Genomic DNA, 25,389 nt, shown 5'->3' on the forward strand with positions numbered 1-25,389 from the left:
GGAGAGCATCTTTCCAGGGCTCAGAGTTCAGGCAGGAGCCAAGGAGGCCCCAGTCAGACTCCAGATAAAAATTTATTGGAGAAATCATAAGAAAAAATAAAGGCATCAAACCAGAGGAGTGGGAGAGGCAGGAGGAACGAAAGGGATGGGGGCAAAGAGAAGGCTTCGGGAGACGTGAATGATGCTACCAAAGGCAAATGAAATGCAGGTCCCACTTCCCCTCCCATAAAGGGCCAGACAAACCAGCTAAGTTAACTAGAACATTCCCAGAGTTACCCAGCTTTTGTCCCAGCTGCACTCTAACTTCCTGTGAACATAAAGGAGCCCCTCTAAAGTGGGGGTGAGAATGACAATGGGGACGAGGGGTGGAAGAAGAGTGGATTCCAGCACAGTGCTGGGGCAGGGGAGCGGCACCTCAATGTAGAGGGGAGGCCCGGGGTCAGCGGCCAACCACGCCCTTGGGTCTGACCCCAGGTGCAAGGAATCCTGTTTCACCTCTACTGCCCTTTGTCACAGAGACAGTGCTGTCCAGGGAAACTGGGGAAGAAGAGCGACTCGGGCAGGGGTGGGGCAGGGGAGCAGGGAAGTATAAAGTGGGTTCTTCAGAGATAACACCCAGGGCGGCAACTCTCAAACATGTCACTGCTTGGAGATTGTTAGGTCTCCCCTAGGGAATAAGGGAAACGTCCAGGCCCTGGCAGATTAGGAAGAAACATTTTCTCACCAAACACCACACCATACATATCGCGCATGCGCGTGTACACACACAGACACACACCCCTCATTTAATCCCCCAATTTTTTTTTTTTTGCAGTTTTTGGCCAGTGCTGGGTTTGAACCCGCCACCTCCGGTATATGGGGCTGGCACCCTACTCCTTGGAGCCACATGTGCCACCCAAATCCCTAAATCTTTATTCAACACCAATCCTGCCCACAGAGGTGGATTTTAGATTGGCTTATAAACACTTAATATCTGACAACAAAACAAATTAATTTAAAATTTGAACGATGTCCTCCCATAATTTCTACCGGCTACTCTATAAAATTCAGAACAACACAGAACAAGGAAACTCACCCCTTCTCTAAATAAGAACCCCTTCAAATATATAAATATAGCAAGTCCAGAATTCCTTCTTTATATAAAAATCCCACATTTTGTAAACATGCCTCACTTGACACATTTTCCAGACTTCCTACGACCATAACTGCCTTTCTTTGTACGTAGTCTACTTACTGTGTCCCCCCAACAGCTGGTATTTGAACTGGCTCCCTGATCAGCACTGTGCCGAGACACAGTCCTCCCAACGTTCCCGCCATGACACTACTCCTAACCCAGCCAAGAATGGGCAGCGTTTCTCAGCTGCCACATAACTGGGACACATCAGGCTGATTTCCAACATACAAAGTGAAATTTTTCAGTGTTAAAGTCCAAATACGTGGGAGCCTACTTTAAACACATAATATTATTGCTCGCCATAGGAATTCTTCAAATAGCAAAATAATGTGCTTAAAATATCATTTGCCGTCAGAGCAAATTTTTCATAACATCAATACTAAATGAAGCCACATTTATGTCACAAACACATACTCTGTCTGCACTCTCCATTCAACTCCGTGAGCAATGTTCACGAAGGACCTGCTCTCCCCTGCTGCGTCCATCTACCGTATTTCAGCTACTGCGTCTTTCAGTTGTAATTTTCCATCTGGTTCTTCTTCCTTTCTTCGCTGAGACCTTCTACTTTTTCACTTGTTTTAGGAGTGTTTGCCGTGGTTCATGGACGCGTCTTGTGACAGCTGCCTTGAAGTCTTACTCAGTTAACTCTAACATCTCTGCTAGCTCGCTTTTGACACTGATTAGCTGTCTTGTTTTCAGGAAAGGTGAGATTTCCTTCATTCCTGGTATAGTGAGTGATTTTCTATCAAAACCTGGACATTCTGAGTGTTGTAAGTCCCTAGATGTTATTTTTTAGTTTTTTTGAAACAGAGTCTGTTGCCCCAGGCTATAGTAACATGGCCTCATAGCTCACAGCAACTTCAGACTCTTGGGCTCAAGTGATCCTCTTGCCTCTGCCTTCAGAGTAGCTGGGACTATAGGCATCTGCCAAATCACTGGGCTGATTTTCTACTTTTTAGTAGAGATGGGGTCTCACTCTTGCTCAGGCTGGTCTCAAACTCCTGAGCTCAAGTGATCCATCCGCCTTGGCTTCAGCCTCCCTGTAATCTGCTAGGATTATGGACACGAGCCACTGTGCCCTGCCCCTACATATCATTTAAACTTTCTGTGTTAACTGCCTTCCTGTGACACTGCTCAAATAAGGCAAGAAGGAAGATGCTGCTGTATTTGCCAAGTGGGGTGAAGTGCAGGTTTCCCCCGGGCTTCTGACATCCAAGGGCTCCTCGTGACTGCTGGATTTGGGTGGGAGTTCCAGCTCTCCACTGGGCTTCCACTGACACCCCCTGCTCTGGAGAAGTGGAGTTACTGGGGCCTTGTTACTGCCCCACTGTGGGCGCCACTGACAACATGCCTGGTAAGGGGTCTCACTGCCACTGCACAGTGGTGACAGTCTAGGTCCCCAAAGGTCTCCTCTGATATGGAAACAGGCAAGGCAGGTGGTGTGGGACACTCAATACCAGCTGGCAGGGATGGAAGTCGCCTGCTGCCACACCACCAGTGGGGCGGTTGTGGCACCTCATTATAGCCCAGCAAGGGTGGAGGTCTAGGCTCCTGCTCAGCCACTGCTGGCCAGGGTGGTGGTGAGGGGCAGTTTTCTGGGTTTCTTGGCTGGGAGAGAGTAGTTATTATCTAAAAGTTGTCTGCCTCACTGTGCTGCCCCTTTTGTCCCCCTCTGGCTCAGGCGAGCAAGCTTTTGTTGGGCTCTTATGCCTGTTCCTACTGGCGCGTCTGGGTTGCTAGCTTCTTCAGCTCCATGTCTAGGATGTAAGAGGTGAAAAGAAATCTCAGGGATTCACAGCCATGTCTTTCCCTGGGCTCTGGCCAAGCTGCCTTCCCTCTCCTCCTCAGAATTCTATGTTTATTTTACATATAATACCCATGGTTTTCACTGCACTTAGCAGGAGGAATGGGGAGGGCGCATCTCCTCTGTCTTCCCTGGTTTATAAACGTGGATATGTTTGTATGCACACATATATGTATGTATATACACAACATTTTTAAAGAAATATAGTTGCCTGAGCACCACCTCTTTGAAGACATGAACACAGTAGGTCTAAGGTGAGAGTGTGCACTCTGTAGCTTTAACAAACGCTGCAAGGGATTCTAATACGCCCCTAATGTTGAGAGCCACCACTGGGCCCTGAAGAAAGGTTAAAAAAACTTTGAACCAGAGGGTCTCATGTATGTACTACACAATCCCCTAGAGTCTCGGTGAGGCCTGGCACAGGGAGGGTCCCCTGACATTCACAGACATCAACTGGCTATGATCCCGTTGACCCCCGTTCCTGGCCCATCCTCAGTGCCACTTGATGGATGGTAGCTGTGGCTTTGGTGGGGTGACAGCAGGGCTGCTCTGCTCCTGAGGGCATGGACGCTCACTTCTCTCAACTCAGCAAAGTCTGCTCCCAAGTGTCCTTGCTGCTCTGCTTTGAATTTCAAAGTCCGTAGAAGAGCAAATGAACGAGTGTACTGAAGAGGCCATGAAACGCCAAGACACCGCCACGTCCACTGTCCCTCTCGGAGGAAAGCAGCCCTGGAGATGGCTCTGAGTGGAGGTAATTTGGTTTACGCTGGTGCACCTGACAAAACCAACCTTGCTGGCCAGATAGTGACCAATGGGGCATGGGGCAAGTGCCTCTGAGGGACTGGTTTAAACATGTCCAACCACTGAGCTCCACAATAAAAAGGCCCAAATCTATCCAATCAAATCCTCTCTTTGGGGAACATCAAATCCTCAATGAGGTCCAGGCTGAGCCCTTAACAATGGCAGTTTTGTGACCAGTGCATGTATTTCCACTCAAACCATCTGCATCACTGAGAGGACACACTGAGTGCTAGCTCGTGGTCCCGCCAAGCCTCGTGATACGCCTCCATCATCAAAGATAACCTGGGCAAGGCTCTTGTTTGCAATTCTAAATAATGTAACTAAGACGTGCATTAAAAGGAAAGAATAATGAGGTAAAATAACACAGAACAATTATTTTCTTTCTCTGGCAGACCTGAATAGCAGGATATGGAAACCAGGCTCCTGGGGCACTGTGTGTTAATTTAATAAGAATGAACATTGGCAAGGGCTACAGAAGCCAGGAATACTTTACTTTTAAAAGAGATCTCAACATCCATATAGAATTCCAGCCAGGTGGGAGGCGGGGGGACCCATAAAAATCTTTTACCTATTTATTTTCCTTTTCTGAAATATTTCATTAAAATTCAGCCTCCTCTCTTTAAAGGTCCTAGAGACATTTTTAGATGATTATATTAAATCTATGATGAGATCAGGAAATTGTCAGGATAACCCAATGGGTTCGGGGTAGTAGGGACTCACCAATGTTTTTGTTATTCGAGAATCCAAGGCAAATATGGTTGGAGCTTTTTAACCCAATCTCCTCAAGGCCTGAATGATAATCCAAGAGCTCCAGAGATAGAATCTCTACCCCTCCTACTCACCCACTCAACATCTTCCTACCAAACTCTTTTCAAATAATACCCTAAGCAGTATTATCACTCAAGCACCCCTAGTTAGTAGTCCAGTCAAGACTAGAGCCAAATTCTCCTGATTTTTAGACTCATGCTGACTCCACTGCCCTGGTCCAATTCAGAATCGATACAATCTCATGAATGACTTCACTTAAAGGGAGGATCCACTTCACAGATTCCACGTGACTCTATGTATGTCACCAGAGTCTTAACTCAAGAATAGCTTTCTTCTTCTTGTCTCTTGATCTAAAATGGTTTCTCTTAGTGCCTCTATTTTGCAAGTATTTTAAAGAAGAAAAGAAAACAACACAAACCACCCTCTACTCACTTTTCTGCATGGAAATACTCTTCTAAGGAAAAAAATATTTTAAATAAGGAAAATAAGAAGGACGATGAATTCTTCGGCTTGATGAATTATAAATCGAAGATGGCTTCAACCAGAGACAGGACAAAGACGTGTTATTGAACCACAACTATAGCTCAATGCAGTTTAACAGTGGTCAGGAAACTCGCATCGCTCCAACTTATACAGGAAGCCCTTTTTTTGTTTTTGTTTTTAGTGCTTGAAAAGAAGGATCTGAACTCTTGGTAGCCATGTGAGGGAGATTTCGGTTTGTGTACTCTGGGTCCAGCATTGGCTGTGGTCTTCATGATATGCCAGGAAATGACATTCTCAGTCCAGATGGGGATGGAAGGAAGGAAGAGGAGAAAAGAGGAGGAAAGGAGGGGGACACACACTTCTAAAGCTGGTGAGAAGGCCCCCCTCACAGCCTTCTTTATTGCAAACCAGCAGGTCTAGGCAGAGCAGGGCTGGCCTGCAGCCTCCTTCCACCTCCAGGCTGGGCTCGGGCAGGGCACAGCCTCAGCTGAGCATGAGCCCTACGGGCAGCAGCAGCAGTGAGGCCAATAAGCTAGATGCTCAGAGAGGTGAAGACCTACCTCCTCACTCCAGAAATAGAAAGGGATGGGGGGAATCATGAGTGGGGAGAGAGTTGGCACAGACTGATGCCTGGAATGTCCTGGGTTCTGCACACCCTGCCTCTGTGCTTGAGTATGCACACAAACCCTTTTTCCTACCTCCCTTCATTCCTGTTGGGGACACCTGTGACACTGCTGAGCCTTTTAGGGGTCTCAGAACTAGAGCTTCTTAACCCATCTCTCTCTCTCTGTACCTCTCCTTCCCGTCTCTAAGAATTCCGTGCTCTCAGGTAATTAAAAAAGTCAGTAAGATACAGTAGCTTAACTAAAAGGAAGGCTCCATTTCAGATACTGGCTAGATAAAATTTTATGGAATGAGAAATGAAGGCGTGGTCCCGACAGTGTAGCCCACAGGCCTCGGATGACAGGGAGGCCTGACCCAGGGCCCAGCTGCTGCGCGCTAAGCTCCATCATCACATTCAGGGGCCACACACTTTCCATGTGCTGCTCCAGCCAAAGACTGAGTGTGGAGGGTACTGAGGCTGGCCGACTCCTAGGAGATGTGGGAATCCTCTGACAGATGGTGAATTTGGCATCAGAACTCCCTGAAACCTTGCCACACTTTCCTCAGACCACACTGAGCTCTAAGAACCTTCCTTGACCAACCTTCCTTCTTTCCCTCTCTCTTGTACTCAGGGGACACCTGCCCTGCAGTCTCACAGACACCCCAGCCTTTGCCATCTCCTCCCCATATTCTCCCACAGGCCTTTAATGCTGTCTCAGCATTTGCTTCTCAGAGAACACAGACTACAGAGAGAGTGAGAAGGTGAGAAGGGAAAGATACAGGGAAGTCTTCCTTAGTGCTTTGTTTTTGATTCTCACAAGAAGTTTCGTAATTGATTTGGTAGAAAAAAAATCTTTTCCTCCATTTAGGAAAAGAACTACATAATGCTTTTAGATTATTAAAATGAATCTCCACTTTAAAGATGAATGCTGAGGCTCAGACAAGTTAACTTATTTCCCTCCAGGGTCACTGAGTCTAGTGGTAAATAAGACCCAACTGTTCTGTCTCTAGCCCCCTGATCACTTTGCTACAACAAAGGATGAAATCAAAGTCATTCACTCCCCACTGCCAGGAAGGGCTTTGCTTTCAACAGAGAAAGGGGATAAAGGGCTTGCCGTGCTGGCGTTTGTATGCCCATGAACAAGGTAAGCACATCCTTGACACAGAATCTTTTCTCTCCTTATCTGTTGAGGGCACATGTCAAGTCACTCCTAGAAATTCACGGCCATTTTGCCATTCCAAAAGCTCCTGGCATGGAATGTTCCATGGAAAACGGTTTAGGGGGTAGGGCTGCCTGGAACAGTGCCAACAACAGAAAGCAAAACTCGAGAATGATTATCACAGTGGTCCTACCTCCTTTTAGAACCCGGGAATGGACACGACATCTTTGAAGCCCCTCCTGAGGAACTCGGAAGTGGAGGAGGAATTTATGCTGACTTTTGTTTCCTATCCCTGCTGGAAATTATCAGTGGACACAACACAGAGTCTACAAGTTTCACTATTATTTCCATACCCATCTGCAATGCTGATTTCTTTTAATAAAAATTTAAAAGACTTGCAAAGGCCAACTTGAAAAAAGTTCTCCACTCGTCAGAAAGAATGGGATTAGCCTGAAAATAAAGCTATCTCCCACTTCCAGGCATAACCTATAAATATAGGAAAATGCATTTTGAAACTAAAGTGCTAATAAATCCTTGCACAATGCACACAATTCCTAACAGGCCTGTTTTAAAAGCGGCAGAAAATAAAGATGACCAAGAAACAGCATGGTGGAGAGAAGACTGGACTAAGTTTAGGGCTGAGAGTCACAGGGACACTCATTGGACCTCTCTTATCCCTTGTTGCCATATCTAATCAATTACGGGGTCAGATCAGATCGGTTCTTAAGTCCCTTCTCCTAAATTCTAGTTGTATAATTCTGAGCACCCGCTTTGCTCCCCCAGTTAGATCTGAGTTCTATGTTTCCATAGTAACTAACACTGCTGTCTGGGCAGGAAAACAGTTTCCTTGTGCTATGATACACCCACGACAGCATACAGGTTAGACATTAAAGACCCTGGATTAATTAATTAGATGTTTCCATAGAGTAGCTTTTTTCTAAAGGAGTCGGTAGAGATTAGCACACGGGTACGTACACACATACACACACATACATACACACACACACACACACACAGAGCAAGAGAGTGGTGGAAAAGAGCCTGCTTGGGATGTGAGCAAGACACACCTGGTTCGAATCCTGACATTTGTCTCTGACGGGATTCTAGATCTTGGGCAAATTGCTCAGTCGTCTTTTATAAAATGAGCATCAGAATAAAATCTACCGAATAGGAAGGTTGTGAAGACTTAACGCAGACGAGGCCTGGAAAACAGTAGGTCCTCAAGAGCAGCGTTAGCTGTTCTCATTATCATCTCATTATCCTCTTAGTGTGTAATTACACCAGTCTGCTCCCTCTGATCTTCTACCTTCCCAAACAGATAAAATAAGATTTGAGGGAAGACATGGTCCCTGACTCCTAAAGGCTCAGAAACAAGGAGGGAAAAAGATAAATTAACGATAATGCAATCTTACAAGACCTGCAACAGACCCATGTATGCATACAGAGCCAAAAAAAATTTTGCTGGAAAGGGTACACATCTAACACCTCTACATAACCCACACAGTTCCTCAAACGTGGTAGACACACCATGAATATTTGTTAATGAGAATGATCTGGCCTTTCTAGAAGCTTCCTTGGGGATTCCAACAAAGTTACTGGTTTATAAGAGAAACCACATGGAACTTGGGCACTTTTTGTCCTTTATTAGAAAAATCCCTTGGATGAAGTTTAAGACCCATTAATCTTTCTTATTCAGGATTCTACTCCCTAGCAAATGATGCTATAATATGATTCTAATGTTATAATTATCATATATTTCTATGTACACAGAAAATATAATTACTTGGAGCTGTGAGTTGAAGAAAATACACTGACTGAGAGACAAAGCACAGATAATTATCTTAGTAACTGGGTTCACACCACAAATTCAACCAAGATGCATAAGGAATTTGAGGTTCATATCTGATGGCATCAGTTCAAGATGACAGCACTTTTAGATACTTGTTAAATATAGCTAAAAAGATGTTTTTACACCTCAGTGAGAGATGATTATAATACATTTGGCCACTGCCTACCCTAGCATGATGCTCCTGAAGATAGAGTCGCCTGGATAAGTCCTACAAATAATGTTATAGAAATCTGCAATTTCTGTTGAAGCCTCCCCATGTTTGGGAAAGGCTCTCATCCTTGATTTGTTTTTATTAAATTGGCAAACCAATACAAGGAGAAAGAGGGAGAAGAATGCGATCAAAGTAACAAACTAGACTTCATTTGATCTGATGACTAAGTATTTACATTTTCATGATTTGATGGCATTATCACACATAAATAATGTCCATGCATCCAGCCGGCCAACAGCTATGACAGCTGAAAACTTACTACACGTGTCAGGTGTCTAGGTAAGTGCTGGGCTCACAAAGATGGCCCCGGCCCTTAAAAAGTTCACTGGAGGGCAGGGACCCCCATAAACATGCTTCTGGCCCAGCCAAGAGGCACATCACCGTCCAGCAGCGATAGACAAGCTGGGAGAGAAAGCAGGCTGGGTGGCTGCTTCAGGAGGCGGTGGCTCTCAGAGGGGCCCTCCTGGCCTACAGCTGGAAACATTAAAGTGACCATGTCTTCCAACTTCTTGTTTTATAGTTGAAGCTCAGAGACACAAAATAACTTGCTTGGAGATATACAGTCTAAAAGGGTAGAGCTGGGCCTGGAACCAGGTCTTCTAATACCAGCCAAAGGTTCCTTCCAACCTGACACACTGATCCAGTGAAAACCAACATGCTCTATCCAGAAGAAAAAAAAAATCATTTTATCATAAGAACACTTGCACTAGACTGTTTACTGCAGCTCAATTTACAATTGACAAATTGTGGAAATAGCCTAAATGCCCACCAATCCAGGAATGGATTAACAAGCTGTGGTATATGTATACCACGGAATACTATTCAGCCACAAAAAAGATAGAGACTTTACATCTTTTGTATTAACCTGGATGGAGCTGAAACACATTCTTCTTAGTAAAGCATCACAAGAATGGAGAAGCAAGAATCCAATGTACTCGATTCTGATATGAGAATAATTGATACGAGTCCATGGCAAGGGGTGAGGGAAGGGGGGAGTGGGAAGAGGGAGAGGCTGGGGGGTCACGGTGTGTGACACACCTCTTGAAGGCAGGACACAATTTTTATAAGAGGGACTTTACCTAACAAATGCAAGCATTATAATCTGGTTCTTTGTACCCTCAATGAATCCCCAAAAATAAAAAAAAAAAAAGGCTCCATGCAACTACTTCAATTAGAAAAAAAAAGAATGAAAGAAAAGCAACATGCTATTTGCTGGAGGAGAGGACTGTTCAACATTTTTCCCACTCTTCGGCACAGGCCCTGGATACTCAGTAGGGAACATCAGGCTACACGTGATACGGCTGCCTAATGGCTGAATCTCAGCCGGGGTTGTTTCTTCACCTGCAGCTACCGGGTAAGAGCTCTAGTTCTTCACCTCATCGTGATGTCCCACGCTGAAATTTGCCAATTGCTCCGTTTCCTGGAGAAAACTGCACATTGACGTGATAGCATGTCTGCTCTCACCCCCTCCCAATTCCTTCAGCAGAGAGGAAGCAAGTGTGTGAGCGTGGTGGTGGCATTCAAATACCAGAGGACTGTCACGTGGGAACGAGATGACAAAGAGGCTGATTGCTGCTAATGTGCATTCATCTGTCAGAGGCAGTGTAAAATGAACCCCGTGATTACAGGCATTATCCAAATCACAGCCACAGTCCTGAAACGGACACCAAGCGTGGGAGGAGGAAATAAAGTGGGAGGCTCCCCTTTCCCAAGCGTGGCATCAGAAGAATGAGCTCTGGGAAAGACCTGCCAAATCACCTCTTTTCTGGGCCAGCAGGAGGGTGAACCCTCACTGGACATGACCAAGGATGGGGTTGTAAAGTGAGTCATCAGGGCCCCGGCCTGCCTCGGGCAGGTGCTACACTGGCTCAGCTCCCATGTACCTGGTACATGGGGGACAGCTCCTGGCCTGGGTGAAACCTCAGCACACCACGCTTTATCACATGCACCACATACGGCACAGGTACGTGGAGGAGACACTGAGGTGGGAAGGAAGACTGTCCCCTCAGAGCAAAACTAGGAAGCCGCCCCATACTGGACAATATCAGAGAAAGTCACTGAAAGGGACAGAATAGCCCCTAGGACAGCAGACCTTGAAATGTTACCCAGTTGGAAGTGGACAAAGGTTATGTCAGGCAGAAGGAGATGTGCGCTGAGGTGGAGGGCGAATCTAGGCATTCCAGCCTGGGACTACAGGAGTGAGACAGTCACAGAGGGACACCAGGCAGGGTCTCCCTGGGACTACAGGAGTGAGACACTCCAGGAGCAGTGTCTCCCCACCAGTTCTCTGGGAGCACCAGCGCACCTGTGCATAGTCCTGCCACCTGGTGATCTGTCTTCACGTCACTTGCCTCCAATGGAAGGAAAACGCACCTGTCGGGCCACCGAGTCTGCTCTGTGTCTCAAGTGACTAAGGAACTCTCGGTCAAGAGTGTAGATGTTAGCCTCTCCTGAGCTTTGCCAGCAGCCTACGTTTCTCAGCTTGGAAAGTGATGAATCTGAGTTTCTGACTCTGAAGGGCTGACAGCTCAGCCCTGGGTGAAGGGGTAGGCAGTTCAGCGAGGAAATCATCTGTGTGGCTGCTCTCCCAGGTGAAGGGCACTGTGACGCTGACCAACACAAATGTCCCCCAAGACTAATCAAGGGACAGGTGATGGGTGTGTGAACATATCTTACAGCCTAGAAAGTGCCCACAGTGGCAATTACTTTGTCAGCTGGTACCTGAGTGCACAGAGCCACCAGTTCCCCTCACAGGCCTGGCTGAGTAAAGCAAACTGACACATGGGACAAAGGCCAAGCGAGGACTCAGCCCGGCCCCTGAACTGCAAGTGTGGGCTGCATGGGCCTATTCTCTCCTCCGAGAACATCTGCTCATATTCACATTGTTGTCATCACAGTTTCTTTTTTTTTTTTTTTTTTTTTTCAGTTTTTGGCCAGGGTCGGGTTTGAACCTGCCACCTCTGGCATATGGAGCCAGTGCCCTACTCCTTGAGCCACAGGCACCACCCGATATCACGGTTTCTTTAACTGGGGCCCAGGGACTGTGCAGGCCTCAGCTTACTTTGCCAACTGTCCTCTTCGGACCTTCTGGAAAGAATCCTCTAAGGAGTGTCCCGCGGCTACCCACTGTGCACATATATGTGAGGGGAGGGCCAAGGCAAAAGAGACAACCCCAGGGGAACAACCAGACAGGGACCACGGTCCTCCACAGTGGAGACTTACAAAGTCAAAGATACTTAATATGCTATTATAAACTCCCCATGCTTTTGAATTTTGAAGGAGTTGGTCCTTTATAAATGGCATATCCATTTTTTTCCCTACATCCTTCCAACCTCATAGCCATAAAACCTTCTAGAACCATCCATAAAGGTATTGAGGCAACATGAAAGAATTAAGTTTAGATTTAATATATGAGAGAACTTTTTAACTATCCAGAGTTGTCCAGAAATAAGATGGGCTGCCTCAGGAGGTAGTGAATTTCCAATCACTGGAGACGTCCAGTCACACACTGGATAATACCCTTTATAAGGATGTTACGGAGAAGATTTATTTAAGTGCTAGGATTGATAGACAACTACCTTTTAAGACCCCTCTTAAACCATACCATTCTCCAAATTTATGTCACTCACTACAATATATTTGTCTCTGCCTTCTATAACCACCACACTCCCCCCCATCCGCAGTCTCAAGGTTGGCCTTGAGTCCATTTGAATTAAGAGCAACTTAGATAGGAAGCTCAAGAGGTCTTTCTTTACATTCCCACGCTACAGTGCTACTATCAGTAGACAGAAAACACAGGCAGTGTAAATAAACAAAGGCATCAAAGTCAAGAAACAGGAAGGAAAAAAGATGACTCTCCTGGGGCAGCGCCTGTGGCTCAGTCGGTGGGGCGCCGGCCCCATGTACCGAGGGTGACGGGTTCAAACCCAGCCCCGGCCAAACTGCAACAAAAAAATAGCCGGCGTTGTGGCAGGCGCCTGTAGTCCCAGCCGCTCGGGAGGCTGAGGCAAGAGAATCGCTTAAGCCCAGGAGTTGGAGGTTGCTGTGAGCTGTTGAGGCCACCGCACTCTACCGAGGGCCATAAAGTGAGACTGTCTCTACAAAAAAAAAAAAAAAAAAAAAAAAAAAGATGACTCTCCTGGCATAGCTTCAATCAATCAAGCCCTTTTCCATTTCTTTTTTTATGAAAACATACGTTGCCCACCCATTCCTCAGCACAAATCTACTCTCTCCAAGGCATGTTATTCTGCTGCAACACAACACAAAACAACTCAGAGGAATGCCCACAGTGGATCAATCCCTTCCTCCCACCTGGGCCCCACCCCACCCTTCCTGCACACTGACCAGCAGCAGTGGCTGAGTCTCCGGGGACTATTTAAACACACACTACAACAGAAGGACTCAAGAACACACAGTAGGGAATGTGTGGCACCTGGGGTGGGACTGAGGGTTGCTCCAGCAATTGGGGACAGATGCTGAGAGAGCCTCCTCTTTCCCCCACCCCACTGAACCCTGTTACTCATTAGCACTTAAACTGACATAGTCCCTGTTCTCAAGACTCACATGTAAAAGTATGACAATGGAAAAGTCAAGGAAGACAAGGAAGATGGGAGGTGATTCCTGTCACCTGGAATACCAGGACTGAATAAGCCAACGGGGCCACTGGCCCTGCCTCATTTCTGCTCTGCTGCAGCCTCTCAACACCGTTTCCAGTCAGAGCAAAAGATCTCACCAGATAAGGGAGGGATTCTGTCCACGGAGTGGCCAAGAGGAAAAAGGTATCCCACACTGCCTGCCCCTGCTTCGCTCTTTACCTCAGTTCCTGGTTCAGAGCCACTTACCTTTTTCTTCTTCTTCAGAATCACTTTCACACCATCCACTGACACCATAATGCTCACTTTCTTCTTCTTGATGTTCTTGGCTTTAAATTCAAACTGCAAAAGAGAAGAGAACAGAGGCGCGCAGTCTGGTTAGATCAGTGCACCTGCATGGCCCAGCGGCCAGAGATGGAGCTGGGGGACTGGGGCAGCTTCTGGGGACACAACACAGCTCTAGGGATGTAAACCCAGTTGCAGGCAGGCTCAAGCAATCTCTGGGTCAGAAAACGGACTCTGAACACTCAATCTACTTCTCAGCCATCAGGTAGGGACATCAAAATGAACTTAGTCCATTTTAAGGGGATGAAAACAGCTTGTTTTGAAAATCTCATCAAAGAATCAGAACCTAGGCCAGGTGCAGTGGCTCGAAGATGTTATCCCAGTACCTTCGGAGGCCAAAGAGGGAGGATCACTTGAGGCCATGATTTTGAGACCAACCTGGCCAACATAGTGAGAACCCATCTCTACAAAAAGTAAAAAAAGAATTAGCCAGGCATGGTAATGTGTGCCTGTAGTCCCAGCTACTCAGGAGGGACTTTCTTTTTTACCCTGAAGACCTCCTACTGTGCTGCCACCCAAGCCTGGTACAAGGTGCCCAGTTCCTCGACTGCCCACCTGTAACCTACTTTTGTAGTTGAGGGTGTTGATAGGAACAAACCTAATCTACCCTAACATGATAAAATATATAGCTTACTTTGAAAATCTCATCAGAAATCCAGAACCTGTACTTGGCCATGTCTTTTAATCCTCTGATGTTAAGAACCCAGCTTAAGAGATTCCTACTGTCTAATGTCTACCCCTTCCACTAACATCCCACTAATCTTCCCATCTAGGAAGCTGGTGCTGTTGTACAGAGTTACTGTCGATGCCTCTTGGCTGCTTGTTTCTTATAGACAAGGAGTGAAGAGTTAAGGGGAGAGAGAGGTAGATCTAATAGGACGGGAAGGAGAAGAGTTCTTTGCACTGGAGTCTAGCTCAGGATAGGACCTCAGCCACATAGCAAATTCTCCTCTAGGTCAGCAACCACAGGTGAAGGCTGGAGTCAGTCTGATCAGCATACACTTGGACATGGCTCCAATTCACAGCAGGCCCCCTGACTGCAGTGTCCTGCTCAGCTAACATACTGGATGAATAAAAACAACCTCTGGGTGGGAGGACCAGCATGGTCATCTGCAAGTTGCTGGCTGTGCCCTTGTGCCTACCGGGAGAGGCAAACTAACTAGCTATACTTCCTGACCACACCTGTATTTACGTCCACTCACTTGGGCTTTAATAACACAACCTTCCCGCCACACCTCCCTTCTGAACCTTTGGTGACCGCCATAATCAGGGCTTTCTGCCAGCTGAAGGAGCAGAGTGTGTTTTGCTGAACTCAGGTGGAAGTTAAGAGCATGACAAAGTCCCACAAACACCCAGAGGAGAATAAAACCTGTCCTATACGGCCGTTCCTTGGCTGTTTTATTTCTTTGATCTTTTCTAACATGCCACTTTCACATGCTCCACACACTTTTTTTCTAGCAACAAAATCAAAGCAGAATTATCGAGAACCCACCTCCACAAAGCGGCATCATTCACCCGAGCAGCACTCTACCCTACTGATAGAGAGCATACTGCCCGCTATGCCATCACATCAACTTACATTTCTGGAACAATCTTGTAGTTGCCCATATCTTTCTGTCTTGTTTGGTCTACCGCATTGGTTTCACTCTCCCTGGGATCCTTATTTAATCAAGATCACTTACCCAAACCTGGCAAGAGGCACCCCGCCAGCTCCTTGATTGTGTATCTGAAACCGTGACTATCTCTGCAGTTTGTATTTTGACAGGCTTGGCCATGGCTTTTAACACCTTCACCTTGAAAACTCAAAAATGCCACTAAACTTCCTCTTTGGAACTGGAAAACAGCCTCTAATTTGATCACCATGCACATACTCCTGGACGATTCCACAGCAGTGTCCACGGTCACGGTGACTGCATGGAAAAGCACGACCAAAGGATTTTTCCCAAAAGCTCAATGACGGTGACAAGCCAGGTGTTCCTTACAACAGCTGGTAGAATGCTCTGGAGTGCTTCAAAATGACGAGGGACAAGAGAGGAGGAAACAGGCCTCCAGCTCCTGCTGCAGCGGCCAGTACCACCTGAGTGCTCTTTGTCAGGGCTCTTTTGGTTGGACACAGTTGGCATCTGCCACGCCTGCCACCTGCTCATATGTCCCATAGCCTTTGCAACCAGGAATTGGAATTAAATTGCAGGTCTGTTGAAAACTATGGAAATGAAATCAAATGTCTGAAAATAAATATTTATTATCATCAAGACATTTGTTTGTGTGGCGATTATGCTTCTTCACATGGACAGCATGCTATTGTGCTCAGTGGGGAGAGAAAATGAACTTGGACAGAGGGGAGATAGTGGAGTGATCATGAGAACGGGGAGGAAAAGGGGCTTTCAGGGACAAGTCCTCCTTTTTCCCAGGCTGCGCTGTTCCAAGGTGGAGCACCGGCGAGGCAGGTGAGTGCAAAAGGAAGCATCTGTGTTCTGCGGGACAGGAATCCAATCTGCTCAGGCTTTGCCAGGGGCTGAAGAACAAACAGGACTGCTGGTGCCACCGTCTGTGGCTTAAGCCAGCCTCCCACAAAGCCCATGCCAACCATGCAGTGTGTGCCAAGAAGCCTGGCCCTTCCCCCAGCATGGCCAGGCTGAGCTGGTTACATTTGCTTTGCTAGCCAGAGCCCCATCAGCAAGGACAGATTAAGCCCTACAGGACTTGACCTTTTAGGGAACAAAACAATGCAAGTCCTGGAACACCAGCTGCAGACTGGAAAGACTAACGGGGAGTGTTTGGAGTTCATAAACATAGCCTTGAGATTTTGTTTTGGAATAGTGGCCTTGGAACTCAGCGTGCTGTGGGAATCAGTGAGGACCAGGAAGGGAAGGCTGAGTAGAGGACCCAACAGGAGCCAGGAGTGAACACTCAACGAGGGACATGAGGAAGAACATGGGATAGGTGTCGCACGGCTGCTGAACGGTCAGCGCTCCTTACACCATAGTGCTTCCTTTGTCCTGACTCCCCAGGCTGTCTCCTAATCCCATGTGTCTCACGCCCAGACACTGGGCATCCAAGAAAGAAAAGCAGGAGGTCTGCAACAGCAGGGTGGGTGAAGCAGATGAGATGGGTATCTAATGAAGGGACCAGCCCAGCCCGCAAAATGCAGAAACCGAAGGAATGCAATCACTTACTTAGAGTGAGGGTGAAGGGCTAAGGGCTATCAGATGCTCCCCCCACATTTTCTTTTTATTAAATTTCAGGTTAATATGAGGGTACATAGGATTAGGTTACATGGTTTGTGTTCGTAAGGTTAAGCTGTGTCCCCCACACACGTTTAACAGTCTATTTTCACAACTAAGACTCGCTCCCTTAAGAATCCCTGGAAGCTTGACAATCCCCTATTTTTACCCAAAATATATACTTTTTACAGGATCCTTGGTTCCTCAGTCACCTTGGCCAGCAATAACTTGGCTAGTGATACATTCTCTCATGCTTTATAGCAGTGGTTCTCAACCTTCCTAATGCCATAGCCTTTTAATACAGTTCCTGTGGGTCGCGACCCACAGGTTGAGAACTGCTGCTTTATAGGAAGCAGGTCTCCTCATTCTTAACCACAAAATCCATTTCGCCCAGCTCCTTCCACTGTCCCCATAGATGTGAGCCAAGACGTGGTTAGAAGTGAAGGTACTTGGCTGCCCAAGTTCTGCATGTCCTCACCTTACATTCAGCTGTGTTCACTACCTTTCTAGAAGGAGCCTTGCAGCTTTCCTTCCTGCAACTAATCACAAGAAATTTAAAAGTGAACTCTGACAGTGCTACTAGGTATTTTAATCATATTCTGCCCGTAGTCTTGTTCTTATGAGTATGAGCTCATCTCCACAACAAAACCGGAGGCTCCTCAACCAAAAGTATTACCTTAGAAGGACTTCGCAGGAAGTCTTTTTGCACTTATTGAGAGTTTAATGACTCAGGTAGTAAGATACAAAATCTGAGTTGGCCTGTGTTCATAGCATCATTATTCACAGTAGCTGAAAATAGAAGCAACCCAGTGTCCATCAACAGATGAACAAATTGAAACAAAGCAGGAGGAATCATGCTACCAGACCTGAGACTGTACTATAAATCGATAGTGATCAAAACAGCATGGTACTGGCACAAAAGCAGACAAGTAGATGTCTGGAACAGAATAGAGAACCAAGAGATGAATCCAGCTACTTACCGTTATTTGATTTTTGACAAGCCAATTAAAATCATTCAGTGGGGAAAAGATTCCCTATTTAACAAATGGTGCTGAGCGAACTGGCTGGCAACCTGTAGAAGACTGAAACTGGACCCATACCTTTCATCATTAACTAAGATAGACTCTCACTGGATAAAAGATTTAAACTTAAGCCATGAAACTATAAAAATACTTGAAGAAAGTGCAGGGAAAACTCTTGAAGGAATTGGCCTGGGTGAATATTTTATGAGGAGGACTCCCCAGGCAATTGAAGCCGTGTCAAAAATACATTACCGGGACCTGATCAAACTAAAAAGCTTCTGCACAGCCAAGAACACAGTAAGTAAAGCAAGCAGACAGACCTCAGAATGGGAGAAAATAATTGCAGGTTATACCTCTGATAAATGTTTAATAACCAGAATCCACAGAGAACTCAAATGTATTAGCAAGAAAAGAATAAGTGATCCCATCTCAGGGTGGGCAAAGGACTTGAAGAGAAACTTCTCTAAAGAGGACACACGATCTACAGATACATGAAAAAAAAAAGCTCATCATCCTTAATCATCAGAGAAATGCAAATCAAAACTACTTTGACATATTGCCTAACCCCAGTAAGTGTAGCCCACATAACAAAATCCCAAACCCAGAGATGTTGGCATGGATGTGGAGAGAAGGGAACACTTCTTCACTGTTGGTGGGAATGTACACTAATACGTTCCTTTTGGAAGGATTTTTGGAGAATACTTAGAGATCTAAAAATAGACTTGCCATTCGATTCTATAATTCCTTTACTAGGTTTATACCCAGAAGACCAAAAATCACAATATAACAAAGACATCCATACCAGAAAGTTTATTGCAGCCCAATTCATAATTGCTAAGTCATGGAAGAAGCCCAAGTGCCCATCGACCCAGGAATGGACTAGCAAATTGTGGTACATGTATACGATTGAATATTATGCAGCCTTAAAGAAAGATAGAGACTTTACCTCTTTCATGTTTACATGGATGGAGCTGGAACATATTCTTCTTAGCAAAGGTATCTCAAAAATGGAAGAAAAAGTATCCAATGTACTCAGCCCTACTATGAAGCTAATTTATACTTTTCATATGAAGGCTATAACCCAACTATAGCACAAGAATATGGGGAAAGGGCCAAGGGAGGGGAAGGGAAGGGAGAGGTTGGAGTGGAGGGAGGTTAATGGGTAGGGCCACACCTATGGTGCATCTTAGAATGGGTACAGGAGACACTTACTAAATGCAGAATACAAATGTCTACATAAAATAACTAAGAACATGCCATGAAGGCTATGTTGAACAGTTTCTTTTTTTTTTCCCACTTTTCTCATGTTTTTATTTTTTGATTTTGGCTTATGCCCTTTTAAGATTTTGTTTTTCTGTCATGAAGCTAGCCCATCCAGATCACAGAGTTTTGCTTTGTTTTTCCTTTTTTAGAATTCTTTTTTTTTTTTTTTAATTGGGGATTGAGGGTACAATAAGCCAGGTTACACTGATTGCATTTGTTAGGTAAAGTCGCTCTTGCACTCATGTCTTGCCCCTAAAAGGTGTGGCACACACTAAGGCCCCACCCCCCTCCCTCCCTCCCTCCCTCTGCTCTTCTTTTCCCCACCCCTCCCTCCTTCTTTCTCTCTCTGGTCTCCCCTTTCCCCATCCCTACCGTGACCTTAATTGTCATTAATTGTCCTCATATCAAAATTGAGTACATATGATTCATACTTCTCCATTCTTGTGATGCTTTATTAAGAATAATGTCTTCCACTTCTGTCCAGGTTAATACAAATGATGTAAAGTCTCCTTTTTTAATAACTGAATAGTATTCCACAGTGTACATATACAACAGCTTGTTAATACATTCCTGGGTTGGTGGGCACTTAGGCTGTTTCCACATTTTGGTGATTGTAAATTGAGCTGCAATAAACAGTCTAGTACAAGTGTCCTTATGATAAAAGGATTTCTTTCCTTCTGGGTAGATGCCCAGTAATGGGATTGCAGGTTCAAATGGGAAGTCTATATTGAGTGCTTTGAGGTTTCTCCATACTTCCTTCCAGAAAGGTTGTACTAGTTTGCAGTCCCACCAGCAGTGTAAAAGTGTTCCCGTCTCTCCACATCCACGCCAGCATCGGCAGTTTTGAGATTTTGTGATGTGGGCCATTCTCACTGGGGTTAGATGGTATCTCACGGTGGTTTTGATTTGCATTTCTCTAATAGATAGGAATGACGAACATTTTTTCATATGTTTATTAGCCATTCGTCTGTCTTCTTACAGAAGGTTCTATTCATGTCTCTTGCCCATTGATATATGGGATTGTTGGCTTTTTTCATGTGAAGTAATTTGAGTTCTGTACAGATCCTAGCTATCAAGCGTTTGTCTGATTCAAAATATGCAAATATCCTTTTCCATTGTGTAGGTTGTCTCTTTGCTTTGGTTATTGTCTCCTTAGCTGTACAGAAGCTTTTCAGTTTAATGAAGTCCCATTTGTTTATTTTTGTTGTTGTTGCAATTGCCATGGCAGTCTTCTTCATGAAGTCTATCCCCAGGCCAATATCTTCCAATGTTTTTCCTATGCTTTCTTTGAGGATTTTTATTGTTTCATGCCTGAAATTTAAGTCCTTTATCCATCTTGAATCAATTTTTGTGAGTGGGGAAAGGTGTGGGTCCAGTTTCAGTCTTTTACATGTAGACATCCAGTTCTCCCAACACCATTTATTGAATAGGGAGTCTTTCCCCCAAGGTATGTTCTTGTTTGGTTTATCGATGATTAGGTGGTTGTAAGATGTTAGTTTCATTCTTGGTTTTCAATTCGATTCCAAGTGTCTATGTCTGTTTTTGTGCCAGTACCATGCTGTCTTGACCACTATGGCTTTGTAGTACAGACTAAAATCTGGTATGCTGATGCCCCCAGCTTTATTTTTATTACTAAGAACTGCCTTAGCTATATAGGTTTTTTTCTGGCTCCCTACAAAAATCCAGAATCATTTTTTCCAAATCTTGAAAGTACGATGTTGGTATTTTAATAGGAAAAGCATTGAATAGGTAGATTGCTTTGGGAAGTATGGACATTTTAACAATGTTGATTCTTCCCATCCATGAACATGGTATAGTCCTTCCATTTGTTAATATCCTCTGCTATTTCCTTTGTGAGATTTCATAATTTTCTTTATAGAGGTCCTTCACCTCCTTCATTAGGTATATTCCTAGGTATTTCATTTTCTTTGAAACTATGGTGAAGGGAGTTGTGTCCTTAATTAGCTTCTCATCTTGACTGTTATTGGTGTACACAAAAGCTACTGACTTATGGACATTGATTTTATATCCTGAAACATTACTGTATTTTTTGATGACTTCTAGGAGTGTTGTGGTTGAGTCTTTGGGATTCTCTAAGTATAAGAATGTGTCGTCAGCAAAGAGGGAGAGTTTGACCTCCTCTGCTCCTATTTAGATGCCCTTTATTTCCTTGTCTTGCCTAATTGTATTGGCTAGAACTTCCAGCACTATGTTGAATAGTAAAGGTGACAGAGGACAACCTTGTCTGGTTCCAGTTCTAAGAGGAAAAGCTTTCAGTTTTACTCCATTCAGTAAAATATTAACTGTGGGTTTGTCATAGATAGCTTCAATCAGTTTTAGAAATGTGCCACCTATGCCTATACTCTTCAGTGTTCTAATTAGAAAAGGATGCTGGATTTTATCAAATGCTTTTTCTGCATCTATTGAGAGGATCATGTGATCTTTATTTTTGCCTCTGTTAATATGGTGGATAACGTTTATGGACTTGCATATGTTAAACCAGACTTGATCATGATGTATGACTTTTTTGATAATAAGCTGTAATCTGTGGGCTAGGATTTTGTTGAGAATTTTTGCATCTATAGTAATAAGTAAAACTGGTCTGAAATTCTCCTTTTTGGTTGGGTCTTTTCCTTGTTTTGGTATCAGGGTGATGTTTGCTTCATCGAACATGTTGGGGAAGATTCCTTCCTCCCCAATTTTTTGGAATGATTTCTTCAGTAAGGAATTAGCTCTTCCTTGAAGGTTTGATAGAAATCTGGTGTGAAGGCATCTAGACCAGGGCATTTTTTGGTTGGAAGCTTTTTTATTGTTTATTTAATCTCAGTGCTTGAAATTTATCTGTTCAGAAGCTCTATGTCTTCCTGGCTAAGTCTAGGGAGAGGGTGTGATTCCACATGTTGATCCATTTCCTTCACATTGTCAAATTTCTGGGCATAGAATTTCTGGTAGTATTCAGAGATGATCTCTTGTATCTCTGTGGGATCAGTTGTTATTTCCCCTTTATCATTTCTGATTGAGGTTACTAGAGATTTTACTTTTCTATTTCTCGTTAGTCTGGCCAATGTTTTATCTATTTTATTTATTTTTTCAAAAAACCAACTCCTTGTTTCATTATTTTTCTGAATGATTCTTTTGTTTTTAATTTCATTGATCTCTGATTTGATTTTGGATATTTCTTTTCTTCTACTGGGTTTAGGCTTAGATTGTTCTTGTTTTTCCAATTCCATAAGATGGCTTGTGAGTTTGCTGATGCACTCTCTTTCTGTTTTTCAAATGTAGGCATTTAAAGCAATAAATTTTCCTCTCGAAACTGCTCTTGTAGTATCCCACAGGTTTTGGAAGCTTGCGTCTTCACTGTATTCTCAAGGAAGTTAATGATTTCCTATTTTATTTCTTCATGCACCCATCTGTCATTCAACAGAAGATTGTTTAATTTCCATGCCTTTGGGTGGGGTTGAACATTTTTGTTCGAGTTGAGTTCTACCTTTAGTGCCTTATGGTCTGAGAAGATACAAGGTAAAATTTCAATTCTTTTTATTCTGTTGATATTTGTTTTGTGTCCCAAGATTTCATCAATTTTGGAGAATGTTCCATGGGGTGATGAGAAGAATGTATATTCTTTTCCTTTGGGGTGGAGTGTTCTATATGCATCTATCAAGCACAGTTGTTCTAGGGTCTCATTTAAATCTCTCATATGTTTGTTTAATTTCTGTTTAGAGGATCTGTCCAGCTCTGTAAGAGGAGTGTTAAAGTCCCCTGTTATGATGGTAGTATCAGGTATCATATTGCTCAGACTGAGTAAGGTCTGTTTCAAGAATCTGGGAGCATTTAAATTGGGTGCATAAATATTTAGAATTAAAACATCTTCTTGTTGTATTTTTCCCTTGACCAGTATAAAGTGACCATCTTTGTCTTTTTTTATTTTAGTTGCTTTAAATCCACATGTATCTGAAAATAAGATTGCAACTCCTCTTTTCTTCTGAATTCCATTTGCCTGAAAAATTGTCTTCTAACCCTTGACTCAGAGTTTTAATTTGTCTTTTGAAGCCAGGTGTGTTTCTTGTAGACAGCAAATGGATGGCTTGTGTTTTTTAATCCACTCAGTCAATCTATGTCTCTTCAGTGGTGAATTCAAGTCATTAACATTTATTGAGGTAATTGATAAGTGCGGTAGCATTCTATTCATCTTATTTTGTGAGAGTCCATTGCCTAGTTTTATCTTTTGCATCATTGTGGAAGTTAGGTTCTGTCCTTTAACTGCTGAGTTCTTACTTTGCTGTTGATCCATTGTGATGGTCAGTGTGTAGAACAGGATGAATTATTTCCTGTAGAGCTGGTCTTGTTGCAGCAAATTTCCTCAAAGTTTGTATATACGTAAATGATTTGATTTCTCCATCAATTTTAAAGCTTAGCTTAGCAGGGTATATAATTCTGCGCTGGAAATTCTTCTAAGTAGATTAAAGGTAGGTGACCATCGTTTTCTTGCTTGGAAAGTTTCATCAGAGATGTCTGCAGTCACTCTGATGGATTTGCCCTCATCGGTCAACTGGCTCTTACTCCTGGCAGCTTGCAGAATCTTTTGTCTTGACTTTGGACAGGTTCATCACAATGTGTCTTGGAGAAGCTCAGTTAGAGTTGAGGCGACCTGGGATCCGATATCCCTCTGAAAGCAGTGTGTCAGAATCTTTGATATTTGGAAAATTTTCATTTATAATATTCTCTAGTATGGCTTCCATTCCTCTGGGGCATTCTTCTTCCCCTTCTGGGATTCCTATAACTCGTATGTTGGAATGCTTCATAAAATCCCATAATTCTGTCAGTGAACGTTCTGCTTTCTCTCTCTTCATTGCTGCCTCTTTAACTATCTGAGTTATCTCAAGAACTTTGTCCTCTACCTCTGAAATTCTTTCTTCTGCATGGTCTAACCTGTTGCTGATACTTTCCATTGCATCTTTAAGTCCCCTAATTGACTGCTTCAGTTCCTTCAGCTCTGCTATATCCTTTCTATATTCTTCATATCATTCATCTCTAATTTGATTCTGTTTTTGGATTTCCTTTTGGTTATTTTCCAGTTTATTAGCCGTTTCCTTCATTGTTTCCATCATTTCCTTCATTGTTTTCAACATGTGTATTCTAAATTCCCTTTCTGTCATTCCTAGCATTTCTTTATAGGTGGAATCCTCTACAGTAGTTACCTTATGGTCCCTTGGAGGGGTTGCTCTGGACTGGTTCTTCATGTTGCCACGAGTTTTCTGCTGATTCTTCCTCATGAGTGATTTCTTTTATCTGTTTCCTTGCCCTAATTTTCCTTTCACTTCCTGTTGCTCTTTACGTTCCTGTGCCTGTGGACCAGTGTGCCAAAACCGGTCTCACTCTGCTCCTAAGGGTTAAGGCTGTAAGGCAGCTCAGTCTCCGCCTTTATGCTGCTCAGTCACTAGGTTACTAGCTCCCACCTGATCCTTGCTCTGCAACCCTGAGGGCAGAGCTTGCCTGGGCAGTTCTCTCACAATGGCTCCCTGCAGCCCACAGCCAAACACTGTTAGCTCCATCCAGCTCAGCAGCTCATTGCGGGGCCCTGGACAACACCCAAAGATCTCCACACTCCTGCTCAAGCTCTCCCCAAGGCAGTTCAACTGAGTGCCAAGTCCAAAAATACCAAAACAGTTCACAGGTAAGTCCTTTCCAGTTTGCAGTCCACTGCTGCTGTACTTACAGCTGTCGGTGGGGTTAGACTGATTGAACACATGCAACCACTTGCCAGTTTTCCACTGTTTTTGTCCTCCTCTTGGGGTCCACAAGTCTCTCACTGACTCCCTGTATCCTCAAAGGGATGATTATAGGCAGATCCCACCCGCCAGAGATGCCTGGAGTCTTATCTCCCCAGACTCACGGTGCCCAGATGCAGGGAAGCTGTTACTCGCCCACCATCTTGCTCTGACTCCCACTATGTGGAACAGTTTGATGAGAGTATTTCAGATTGTATATGAAACCAGCACATTGTACCCCTTGATTGCACTAATGTACACAGCTATGATTTAACAATAATTTAAAAAAAATTTTAAAATCAAAACTATTAGGAGGTATCAG

At 44.3% G+C, this 25,389-nt stretch overlaps 1 protein-coding gene across 10 annotated transcripts in view; it reads right to left on the reverse strand.

Moving 5' to 3' along the window:
- The window catches only part of NOS1AP (nitric oxide synthase 1 adaptor protein), a 318,633-nt gene that overhangs the window by 86,618 nt on the left and 206,626 nt on the right, over window positions 1-25,389 (reverse strand). For all 10 annotated transcript variants that reach the window (XR_008383255.1, XM_053607757.1, XM_053607758.1 and 7 more), the window contains one exon: window positions 13,695-13,787. Coding sequence is in view for 9 of the 10 variants with exons in the window: in XM_053607757.1 (XP_053463732.1) it covers window positions 13,695-13,787 (93 nt within the window). In the remaining variant the exon portion in view is untranslated. Of the gene's footprint in view, window positions 1-13,694; window positions 13,788-25,389 lie in introns of those variants that run through there.

Source organism: Nycticebus coucang, chromosome 10, assembly GCF_027406575.1.
Source record: "Nycticebus coucang isolate mNycCou1 chromosome 10, mNycCou1.pri, whole genome shotgun sequence".
Taxonomy (NCBI): Eukaryota; Metazoa; Chordata; class Mammalia; order Primates; family Lorisidae; genus Nycticebus; species Nycticebus coucang.